Below are 13,072 nucleotides of genomic sequence, written 5' to 3' on the forward strand. Positions count from 1 at the left end.
TTAAATAGTGGACACTTATTACATAAAAACGTAATACTAATAACATGTGTCCACCATAACATGCATGATCAAGCTTAACATGTCCTTTATTTCTTCACGAAGACTGGCCCGTTTTTTGAGTCGACTTCTTCCTCTTCAGCAGCTTCCTCAGCTGCTAGGTAGGCAAGAGCCTCCATTTTCCAGGTGTTGTAAGACACCTCTGTTCCTGTGGAATCATCAGAGGTGTCCTCACCAGGGAAGTCATCAATAAAAGCCTTGAACCTTTCTTTGAAATTTGGATTGTTTAGATCCTTTTTCAGGTCGGGTAGATGGTGTTTTGGTATTTTGGAAAGTGGTTTAAGGGGTTGCCTGGACTAGCTGTCTTTCTCAGCATTTTTTGTTTTTTCCATCTTTGATTTGAGATGATAAGGTGTGATGGACTGATGGATGATCCATTCTTTATATAGGCTCTTCAAAGGTGTGATGGAAAATGGAAATGAACCGATGCATGTTAAAATAAGTGACAACTGTATTTCATTGTCAGCAGTTTTTTCATTTCCAATAAAGGAAATCTGTTAAAGTTGAATGGTCATTCAACTTCTAAAAAAACCCACCTATTAATGGTAATCTTTTTCGAAGTTGAATGGTTATTCAATATTTGAAAAGACGCACCCATTTGATATATATATATATATATATATATATATATATATATATATATATATATATATATATATATATATTATTAGGACTAAGTCAGTTAGTAGTCAATGTATAAATAAATAAATTGACTCATATCCTTTTAAGGATATCCCAACGCACATTGTAATAGTAATAGACGCATTTTATGTATGTATTTGTTCCGTGAAGTTTATGTTGTCCATACACGTACACGCACGTTAATTGTAAATATAATGCATATTAAAGTATAAACGTGCGCATATTAATAAATAAATTGACTCATATCCTTTTAAGAATATCCCAACGCACATTGTAATAGTAATAGACGCATTTTAAATATACATTTGTTTCGTGAAGTTTATGTTGTCCATACACGTACACGCACGTTAAGTATAAATGTAACGCATATTAAAACAATAATTTGCGATAGATTTGTACTTGGCACTGGAAATAAGTGAGAAGTCAATTTCTGTGTCAGCGATTTTTATATTTCCCATAATGGTAATCTTTCGAAGTTGAATGGTGACTCAATATTTTAAAAAGACGCAACCATTGAATTTTTTTTTTTATTGCGTCTAAGTTAGCGAGCGTACAATATCACACACACTAAGGATGAAAGACACGCATATTAACGTGTTTAGGTGCGCGTATGAGTGAATGAATCTACGCATTTTGCTATTTAAACCCACCATTCTGCTAGTATCAAATCTGTCACTTACAAACACATTTTGCATTTGTATTTTCCCTTTTAGGCAAATTTTCAATGGCCGCTGAACTTTATTCTCAAATTGTTGGCAACCAACTTAGGATAGATCTGCGGTGGAATTACATGAAGGTCCGGGTGGTTCGTGTTGTTAGGCTGCCAGAATCAAGAGGTTCTGAAAACATAAAGTCTATTGAGTGTGTGTTGCATGATTTTGAGGAATTTTTTTATTTACCGTATTATAAATTTTAATATTTTATATTTCTAAAATTTAGTGTTTATGCATTTTTTTTAATAATTGCAGGGAACTGCTGTACACATGCACATTCCACAAGCGCATGTTCAAAGGTGCCTCAACAAATTTGAAGTAGGCAAAGCCTATCTAATGCATAGGTTTGACGTGGCGGATAACACCTATAGAAACAAAACTTCGCCTCTCAGGTATATGTTGGTGTTTTGCGATAGAACTCGCGCAGGACGGCTGAAAGATGATGAGTTGCCAACGTATGTTTATGATGGAGAAGAATACAACTTCGACGAAGATGTAACCTATTGCATACTTACAATTTTTTTTAATATAATTTTATTGATGTATTTACAGTTTCATAACTTTCACGATTTTATGGATCAACAGGTGCCGGACGCCACAGTTGCAAATTTGCCTAATGAGGACAGAAATAACGAGGAGGCTGCATGAGGATGAATAACGATGAATGTGTGAACATTTTATGTTTTTCATGTTATTTTGTTATTCTGTATTAATGTACTCCAACAATTTTTATTTGAATGATATATTATGGTGATATATTATGTCATTATTGACGAATCTTCTTTTAAGATCACCCCATCGCACATTGTCATATTAATAGATGATGATAGATACGCATAATAAAGTAAGTGAGTTTACAATCTCAGGCACATTAAGAATTTTAGATACACACTATAAAGTGTTAACATGAGAAAATTAATGAATAATAAAGTTTTCTAAAGTTGAATGGTCATTCAATGCGTAAAAAAAATATGCACATTATGTTACTGTATTGCGCATGTTAAGTTTTTTTTTTTTTTGCCACGGACTATAGTTTAAGTAGATAACGAAATGCAAATTTTGTTGCAGTATTACGCATATTGAGCGTACGTATTGCGCATGTCAAGCTTTTTTCTTTGTTTTTAATTTTCAAGAATTGGCTCTTTAAGAATTGTTTAATATAATTAATTCAATGGATGAGCCCACTGGCGAAATGGTAGAAGTCTTTAATCAAACCGATTCTACCCAAGATCGAAGCCCTAAAGGCTTGATTTTTTTATTATATTTTATTTTTTTTTTGGTTTAACAAAATACAATAAACGCATGTTAAATTGATATTTCGCGCTCTTAAATTGGTTTCCCCACGCACTCTAAACTTTTGTGTTCAAAAAATATCGTTTTTCGATAAAAGTTAATTAACGTAAATTTGAACGCATATTGTTCTTGTCCTCCGCGCATGTAACATAGCAAAGCAAAGCACATTAAGTGTTTTATAACAATCCACTTAATATTCGAAGATATTTGATGTTAGAACTTTAAGGCATTTGTAGTTGGGGAGACGGGATAACATTGAAGGGTTATTCAATGCCTTAAAACACGTGCCCATTAAAATGGCTTGATTTTTTTATTATATTTTATTTGTTTTTCGTTTAACAAAATACAATAAACACATGTTAAAGTGATATTTCGCGCTCTTAAATTGGTTTCCCCACGCACTCTAAACTTTTGGGTTCAAAAAATATCGTTTTTCGATAAAAGTTAATTAAACGTATATTTGAACGCATATTGTATCTATCCCCATTAACGCAACATTGAAATCTTCAAATCAGTTCATTGGACCAAGTTATTCGCCTATAAATTGGAAAGAACACACACAACCGAGCATCAGTTTTCATTGAAATGGCCACCTCTCACGTCTCCGCACGTTTAGAAGAACCATCTCCTTTTATTCCTCATCTTGCATGCCCTCTTCACCCCATCCGCCCTCCAGATTGTAGTGAGTGTAAAGAAATACAAAGACAACACATTCTAAACCTGAGAGAAAACTCGTCATCCTCAGCTGCAAGCTCCTCATGCTGCAACCAAACATCATTCAAGGCTGAGAGGGTTGAGGACATCCGACATCCCAAATAACACCTACGGCTGCCAGGAATCTATCATACACAGCAAGCTTAGAGACCACGAGCCTACATGCATTCACACTCCTTGCTCATGTCCAAATCGAGGTTGTCAAGGCTTGTGGGAGGCTGGCAGCGTGTCGGATGATGCCAGAACTAGAAGAAATGCCTTCAAAGCACTAGAAAAGATGCATTGAATGTTATTGGTGTTGTTTCAATGTATATTTACATTTACAAATACTAATGTAATAGACTATAAATTATTATTTTTATTAATATAGAAACCAACGCTCATTGTGTTCTAATGTCACGCATTTTAAATTGATATGTCGCGCATGTTAAATTCAAAGCATGTATTTGTCATTTTAAATGAAAATTATTTCACAATCAAACAAACGCACTTTAAATTTTGCAATCGCGCATTCTGGACTAATTTTCAACGCAATGTCTGAATAATTACGTTTTTATACATAGACCAACGCAAATTACGTTTACGTGTTACGCATATATAAGCCGCAGTGTAGTGCACCTTTAAAGTGTAAACCAACGCATATTAAGAATTAAATAGAGGCATATTGCTTCCTTTTAGATTCGTTATTAGTAAGAAGGCAACATATATTTTGGTATACAAGGAATAAATGGATGAGCCGACTGGCGAAATGGTAGAAGTCTTTGAATATATCGGATCCGTCCAGGATCAAATCCCCCTCCTTCCCCCCCAAAGACTTAAAATATTTTTGGCCGGTAATCAACGCATCTAAAGACTTTGGTGTTTACGACGGACCAAAGATTTTATAAAAAAACCAATGCACATTATGTCTACGCCTTACGCATATTAAAAACAAGCTCTCATGTCTGCCGCTGTTGTTGTTATTAATAATATATTATAATTAAAGTAATGGATGAGCCCACTGGCGAAATGGTAGAAGTTTTTGATTAAAATGATTTCGCCCAGGATCGATCCCCCATAAAGATTTGAAGTCTTTATTATATTTTACTCCGTACTTGTTTTTTGTTTAATAAAATATAATACACGCATATTAGACTGATATTTCCCGCACATTAATTGGTTTCCCGACTCACATTAAACTTTTGGCTCTAAAAAATCATTTATTTTCGATGCAAATTGATTAGATATATATTTACACGCATGTTGTTCTTGTTGGTCGCGCATGTAACAGATCAAAGCAACGCATATTAAGTCTTTTATACCAATCCACGTAACATTCAAAGATATTTGATGTCAGAACTTTAAGGCATTTGTAGTTAGTGGGGGAAACGGATAACATTGAATGGTCATTCAACGCCTTAAAAAATGCCCCCATTAAAGCAAATCTTGAAACATTGAAATCTCAAATCAGTGCATGTGACCAAGTTATTCACCTATATATAAATTATTACAAGGAACAACACACAACTGAGCATCAGGTTATTGAAATGGCTATCTCTCACTTTTCCGCAAGTAGAGAAGAATCTTCTTCATTTATTCTTCATCTTCTCTGGCATTTTCATCTTCATCGCCCTCCAGCTTGCAGTGACTTTAACTAAATACAAAAATAACACATTCTAAACCTGAAGCATCATTCGTCACTCTCTTCTTCAAGCTCATCGTCTAGTTTCCAAACAACATCCAAAGGCTGAGAGTTGAGCAATTGTGGGTGGCTGGTGATGTGTCGGATGATGCCGGAACCAGAATAAATGTTTTCAAAGTACTAGAAGAAATAAATATGTGCAATCGTTTATGTATGTATCATTTTGTCTGCAAATTATTTCATAATTCAACGAACGCACTTTAAGTTTTGCAGTCACGCATATTATACTTATCTTTAACGCACATTATATTAACTAATAATTAAACGCATATTAGGCAAAGAAAGTGTTAAATATTGCATTTGTACGCATATTAACCTTTAAAGTCACGAAAGTTAAATGTTAATTGACGCATTTAAAGACGTTGGCATTTACCACGGACCAAAGTTTATATACATAAACCAACGCACATTCTGTTTCTGTATTACACATATTAAGGCTTAATGTAGCGCATTTTAAAAGTGTAATCAACGCATATTAAGAATTAACTTTACGTAGGTAAAGTAGCAATAATACGCATAATAACGTGTTTAAGGTGCGCATATTAGTGAATAAATTGACGCATTTTCGTTCAATAATACCCGATCGAACATTTTCATATCAACAGTCGCGTTTTGCTAGACTTAAAGTTGTCACATACGAACAGTCGCATTCGTTTAAGAGTTTGCTATTTAAATCCACCATTATTCTCGACCCAAACCTGTCTCCTTCAAACACATTTTTGCTTTTCTACTCTACCTTGTAAAGAGAGTTTCAATGGCAGCCGAACCCCACATCCAAATAGTTGGAAACCAACTCCGCATAGGACTGCGCTGGAATTTAATTAGGGTTCGAGTGCTACGAGTTGTTCGTTTGCCAGAAACTAAAGGTTCTGATAGAATCCGATCTATAGAGTGTGTACTTCACGATGTAGAGGTATTATTTTTGTTTAGTGTAATATAAATCTTACGGAGTAATATTTTATATTTATAAAATATACTGTTGATGCATATGTTTTTTGTGTTTTTTTTTTTTTGTTTTTAAAGAATTTCAGGGGACGTTTATTCATATGCACATTCCACAACCGTTTGCACAAAGGCGCGTCAACAGATTTGTGGAAGGAAAAGCTTATATACTCATTAGATTTGAGGTGGCCTATAGTACCTACCGAAACAAGACCTCTAGTTTCTGGTATATGCTGATGTTCTGTGAGAGAACTGGTGCAGTATTACTGAAAGACGATGCTGAGTTCCCAACATATGCTTATGATCGAGAAGATTATGATTTCGATCAAGAGGTGATCTACTGCATACTTACATTGTTTTTCCCTCTTTTTTTTATTATATAATTTTATTGATGTATTTACAGTTTAGTAACTTTCACGATTTGATGGATGAACAGGTGCCTGACGCTCCTGTTGGAAACTTGGCTAATGAGGATGTAATCAATGAGGAGGCTGCGTGATAAGGATGAATATTGACGAAAATATCAAGATTTTTATGTGTATTATGTGACTAATTGTTGTTATTTTCGTCATACAATTTATTAATTAATAAAATTTATATATTATCCTTTTATGTCTATTATGTTATCATTAACGCATATTCTACTTGCTTTTTTTTTTAATAAAATATAATAAACGCATCTTAGAATGATATTCCGCGCACTTTAATTGGTTTCGCGACACACATTAAACTTTTGTATTTATTAATAAAATATAATAAACTCAGCTTATAATTATATTTCGCGCACCTTAATTGGATTCGCGAGGCACATTAAACTTTTGGATTTATTAATAATATATAATAATCGCATATTAGATTGGTATTTCGTGCACTTTAATTGGTTTCACGATGCACTTTAAACTTTTGGCTTTAAAAAATCATTTATTTCGATGCAAATTAATTATATTTATATTTACACGGATGTTGTTCTTGTATCATTTTGTCTGCAAATTATTTCATAATTAAATAAATGCACTTTAAGTTTTCTAGTCGTGCATATTAGAATTATCTTTAACGCATCGTATATTAACTAATAATTAAACGCATATTAGAGAAAGAAAGTGTTAAATGTTGTCTTTGTACGCATATTAAAGACGTTTACCACGGACCAAAGTTTTTATACATAAATCAACGCACATTCTGTTTCTGTACTACACACATTAAGGTTTAATGTAACGCACGTTAAAAGTGTAATCAACGCATATTAAGAATTAACTGCACGCAGGTAAAGTAGTAATAACACGCACATTAAGCTAGTAGCAGTGATTGTGTAAAAACAAATCAGTGATAAAAACAAAAACAAGTATCTCAACTGAAAAAAGCGTTTTGAAATGAGTTAACTAAGTAGTTGTGTTTCATATTTGCTATCCATTTTCGTTCTCGACTGTAAAGGCGTTGAAAAAATAGTCTGCTTTGCCTTTTTCTTACCCTTTTGCTTGTCCTTATTTTTGGTGTTAAGTGGGCAAGTCCTGGTGTCATGGTGATCTCCTCTAACACCACAAAAATTGCACTTCCTGCCCTCTTATTTTTCCATTGCCAACTCCTTGCTGCTTTTGATGCGCTTGCCGCTGCCCTTGTTCCTTGCCTATTTCGGTGGAAGTATGTTGATCTCTGAAATTTCTGTTGATCCACAATATGATTCTATAACAGTTCTCCTACTTTGCTGAGGGGACAATTTCTCTTTTCCTGACAATAGCAGCTGTTTCTGTTCATTAATCACTTGGGAAAATGCAGTCAATTGCTCCATGTTTGAACCTGCCATATCCATACAGCAGTGTATATCAGACCACACTTTGTTCAACAGCATTTTCTTTTCATCCTTTGGTCCGTTCTGATCATAAATGACACCATCTATTTCAAATGTAGCTTTTAAAGATGCATCCTTAGTCCACCGGTTAACCACGTACTTCAGAGGGATCCTTTCAAGGTCTCTAAAGACCACAAATACGTGTCTACACAACAGTCCAACCATGTCAAACATCTTGCAACTGCATTTGGCCTCATGGTTATTTACATTGTGCACCACAATAAATCTTTTGTTCTTTCCATCCATAATATCATAGTGCAACATTCCACCGTCTTCTCTAACACTCAACACCATACATTTGAAACAGGAGGCACATATTTCTTCCTGAACTTGATAGAAAACAGTAATGGTGTAGATGATTGAAGCGTGCTTTTCAATCCCCAGAGGCGTCTTCGTATCTGGATTGTACCCTTCGTTGTCACTGTTGAGCTTTGCATTTGTGTTACGTTGTGATTTAAGAGCAGTGACAAAGTTCATCATGAATTCAACTAGGCTTGATTGGGGACCAGTAAAACGGCTGTACGTGTAGTTCTCACTTTCGGAACGAGAAGTTGTCCTGAGTAGTCCTCCCATAAAGACATCTCTAAAATACGCTGGGATCCAATGCTTTCTTGCCTCAAACATAGTTTTAAACCAGTTGTGTTCGACTAAGTTGTACTTTTCCATGAGCTCTCTCCACTGGTTCTCAAAATCAGGAGGTTCCAAAGATGACGTCGAAACGATTGAGTTCAGTTTGTTCCTAAATTCCTCATCCTTGTTCATCGTAGGACCCACCTTTCCCCCAACTTTACACATGATGTGCCACATGCAATAACGATGCCTGGCTTGCTTGAAAACTGTTGGAATCGCCACTTTCATAGCTGGATCTTGATCGGTCACAATTATTCTTGGTTCCATACCCATTGCCTTTTTAAATTTTTCAAAGAGCCAAACATAAGACTCAATGTCTTCTTTCAACAGTAGTCCAGCACCGAATGTTATACATTTTTATGGTTATCAACTCCGGTGAAGGGAGTAAAAACCAGATCGTACCTACAAGACAGAAAGCGTCATCACAGTATGCAGGTGTCAAACTGCCACACTTAGAGAATTATAGTAACGCACAGTAAGTATTAAAATAGCACACGTATGTAATTGAGGTCTAATTTTGGAAATTCCACATTTGTATTTCAATTCTTTTTCAATAGAACAATGAACGTGTCTAAATCTTAACATGTCTCAACAGATCAGGCAATGCTAAATGTGTATTAATTAATGAAACGTACGCAAGAATGTGAATAGAATAGTATCTACCTGTTTGTTGAGTACGTGGCATCAAAAGAGACAACATCTCCAAATGCAGCAAAATTCTTTTTTGACATTGGATCTGCCCAAAACAGTCTGCTCATCTGCTAATCTTCATCAACCTCGTAGTCAAAAGCAAATGCAGGGCACATCTCTTGTTTCTTAATAAGATTATGCACCAGTATTTGTGCATCAGCTCCCAATATGTATGCTCTGAGATCCCTTCTGACATTTTTAAAGTCCACTACAGTTGCTCCAACTTCAGAGTAATCCCCCACAATATTACTGTATAAACCGTGTGATTTTGATGCTCTAATATTTGCTTTAGCGCAGTCGAGTATAAACTTTTGGTGAACACTGGAGATGTTTCTATTTCCTTTTTGAAACTGCCTTGACAGAACCGAAGACATGTTGTGATTATGTTTTTCAATAAAAGTGGTAATTTGGTACCCAGTTGCTCCAATGTACTTAAACATAATCCTAGCTCTGCAACTAGTTCTGTTTGAAACCCTTCGCCACTTTGGACGGGAAAGACCTTCTCCTGCATCTGCACTTAAGTGCGAGGGACAATGTTGAGCTCCTGTATTCTTAAATCCTTCTCTGTTGCAAACGATTGGCTTTTGAATTTTTAACCCGTCACGTGCTGTAACGACAGAACTAGACCTTGTGTCAAACCCGACTTTGGCAGCATAATGTTTGTAGAATTCAATACCAGCATCCAATGTTTTAAAAATCATGTCTACTGCTGGTTTTATTTCATCTTCACAGTGAGGAGTCCAATACTGTGTCATTCCAGGAGATATGGTCAATGTATGACCATTGCTGCTGCTGCTGGGACTCAAACTGGGGTTGTTGGTAGATTGAATGTCAATTGGAACTGTAACATATAAGCATGAAGTTACGATCGTGTTGTTGCAAGCCTCTACGTGCGTAATGTGAATACTTAATATGCGTTAAGTTAATCAGATCATTGTCAATATGGAAGATTTAAAAAATACTAGAGTATGTGCGGCAAGTGAGAAATTAACGTGCTTCAGGGTAATAGTTAATGTGCGCATGTGTAACAGTTAACATGCGTGAGTGTTTGTTAAAATATTATGTCATTACTTAACGTGCGTCAGAGAGTCCAGTAACATAACATGCGTTTGGAGAGGAATTAATGTGCGTGTGATCAACGTATAACATGTGTGAGGCAAACAGTAATATGTGCATTTTTAAAAATTATCATGCGGCTACCTAATCATCTACGTGCGTAAGGTTCTAGGCTTGGATTAATTAAAGTAGCTCAGTAATTCGGTGGTTAAGTTGCATGCTTAATGTGCGTGTAATTAAGACAAGAATGATGCCAATACAAATGCAGATAAAATTAATTCCAGAAAAGCAACAGAATTTGGGTAATACCTCGATCGAATTCTTCCATTGTTCTTCGGTTGACGTTTTTGATGGGTTTAGGGTTTATTTTGACGAATATGATATTGAACGACGAAGAGAATAGATCTTATTGCCAATTCCGTAGAGATCGTAAATTCGTCTGAGATTAGGAAATATAGAAGATTAGGAATCAATGGTGAATTTTGAAAACGCTCGAAGAAGAAGAAGAACATATATATATATTTTTTTAATATAATCAAAAGGACAAAAATGCCCTTAATGAGCAATTCGCGCTTAATTTTTGCTATTAATCTGATTCGTTCGATCAAGAGCTACGTGGGGCTCATATTTAACCTCATTATTCACGGGAAGGAGTAAATGCGCAGGAGCCCTTCCCTATATATAAGACTCAACACTTTCAACAAGGATACGGGAACACATCCCAAAACCACAAATGATAACCACAACACAACGGATAAAGACAAGACCGATGACAACACATGCCTAGGCAACACATGCCCTTGTGACTACACACGTCACAAGAAGAGAACTCACAACAACGGCTACACAAGCCCTCGTTACATCACTCATCACGAGTTGATATGCCTTCCTTATGCCCGGTTCCAACCTTATGGCTACCTCCAACCTTATATCTAGTTCCAACCTTTACCTCCAGGACCCCTGTACACCAAGTCCAACCTTTTCCCTCTGAGGACCGTCGTCCCCTCTCCAACAGATCTCCAACAGAACCACCGATTTCATAGTACACGAGGGTACCGATCACACACACGGCAACACATGCCACCCAAGAATCACGTGAACCTTAAACAAAGGTCACAACTCCATAATCACGTCACGGCCACCACGAGGATCGCCGCAATACCTTGGTGACTAGTGTCACATACTACTAATCGTGCAATCCAGGTAAAGCCACACACACATCACACCACAACAGGAATCAATCAATGGATCACAACGAAGATATGAAACCATACTCAATCAAGGAATGGATCACAGTCCAACAACAACAACGATTAAAAACACAAGTTATCATCAACCCATAAGAAGGTACAAACAACACACACGCTAGCATTTAAACACCGAACTAGCATGCTTATCAAACGGGTAAACCAAACGTAGTTCCGAAGAACACACAAGACTCACCACGGTTCAACGAATCACAATGTTGAACACTTAGCACGATTCAAGACACCAAAACCTACATGGAATCCTACCATATAGTTTTAGACATACGAAACATCAAGATGACACTCAAATAGTTCCACAAAAGAACAACGGGAAGTCAAAAGACCAAATACTAAGTCAAAAGAATCACGGGGAACAAATCCCAATCCAACACCATAGTGTACCCCGCGGTGGACCCACGGGTAGGCTCCAACCCATTGTTCTGCCCGCGGTACACTACCCACCGGTCATATGTTCCCCGCGGGTGGGCGGCGGGTTGGAGCTCTACCCGTCGTTCTGCCCGCGGGTACGTATACCTGCACACATAATCCCTTCGGGGATTTTCAACTCCAAGCTCAAATTCAAGTCCAAAACATGCCAAATCTCACCAAATACAACAAAATGACTTGAATCAAAGGAATTGCCAAGCAATGGCGTACAAGAACCCTAATAACAAGCTCTAGATATGCATTTTCACAAGACAATGCATAAACACTCACATTTCATAGCAAAACACATGTAGAATCCAAGAAATATTCACATAGGTAAGCAAAATAGATTTGGTAGAGCATGGGTTACCTCTTGTAGACTAAAGACTTCACTTTACACCTCAACAAGCTCCTCACTAAGCTCACCTTCCAAACTCACTTCAAGAACATACCAAAAGATCATAAAGACCCTATCTTTAAGAAAAGACACCTTAGATAAAACCAAAAACACAAGATGAACTTAGATCTTACCCTCCTAGATGCACAAATATAAGAAAGGTTGAATCTTGGAAGCTACTCTTGAAGTTTTGGCAAGGTTCCAACTTGGCTTGGAAGAAAAGCTACTCACCTTTTTAGAGAGAGGGTGGAGCTAGATTTTTAGAAAAGTGTAAGGAGAGAATGAAGGTGGTCTACTAGGTTAGGTTACAATACCAACAACAAGTGAAAGGTCAAGAATACCCTTACTAACATTAGGAAGTGTAAGGAACAAGGGAACTCCTTACAAAGCTGAATGTACAACTTTGACTTTGGGGTTGACTAGTCAATTACTAGTCCCCAACTATTAAATTTCAGGAATTTAAGGAATTAAATTACAAATTGAAATAGGATTAATTACTCAATTAATCTCTTAGTTGAATTTGGATTTCGGGGTGTCACAGTCAATATCTCACCATTGAGGTTCGATCATGTAACATTTCCTCAAGGAGAGCACATATGTGTCATCTAAGCATAAAGTATTTGACAGTTTGAATTATATAAGGCACAAAGTTAACATTGACACATTGTTCTCACACTATTTGACTTTATATTAAATTTGTATAAGGAAGAATAATGTCGGTCGACATCATAACTTTTT

The 13,072-nt window shown here is 36.3% G+C and overlaps 1 protein-coding gene across 1 annotated transcript; it reads right to left on the reverse strand.

The window, feature by feature from the left end:
• Positions 1–7,666: 7,666 nt before the first annotated feature.
• On the reverse strand, positions 7,667–8,791 carry LOC109172960 (protein FAR1-RELATED SEQUENCE 5-like). Its single transcript, XM_019322210.1, has one exon. The coding sequence runs from the start codon at positions 8,789–8,791 to the stop codon at positions 7,667–7,669; it is 1,125 nt and encodes a 374-aa protein (XP_019177755.1).
• Between the last annotated feature and the right edge of the window lie 4,281 nt (positions 8,792–13,072).

The sequence above is a fragment of the Ipomoea nil genome, unplaced genomic scaffold, assembly GCF_001879475.1.
Source record: "Ipomoea nil cultivar Tokyo-kokei standard unplaced genomic scaffold, Asagao_1.1 scaffold0457, whole genome shotgun sequence".
In the NCBI taxonomy this organism is placed as follows: domain Eukaryota; kingdom Viridiplantae; phylum Streptophyta; class Magnoliopsida; order Solanales; family Convolvulaceae; genus Ipomoea; species Ipomoea nil.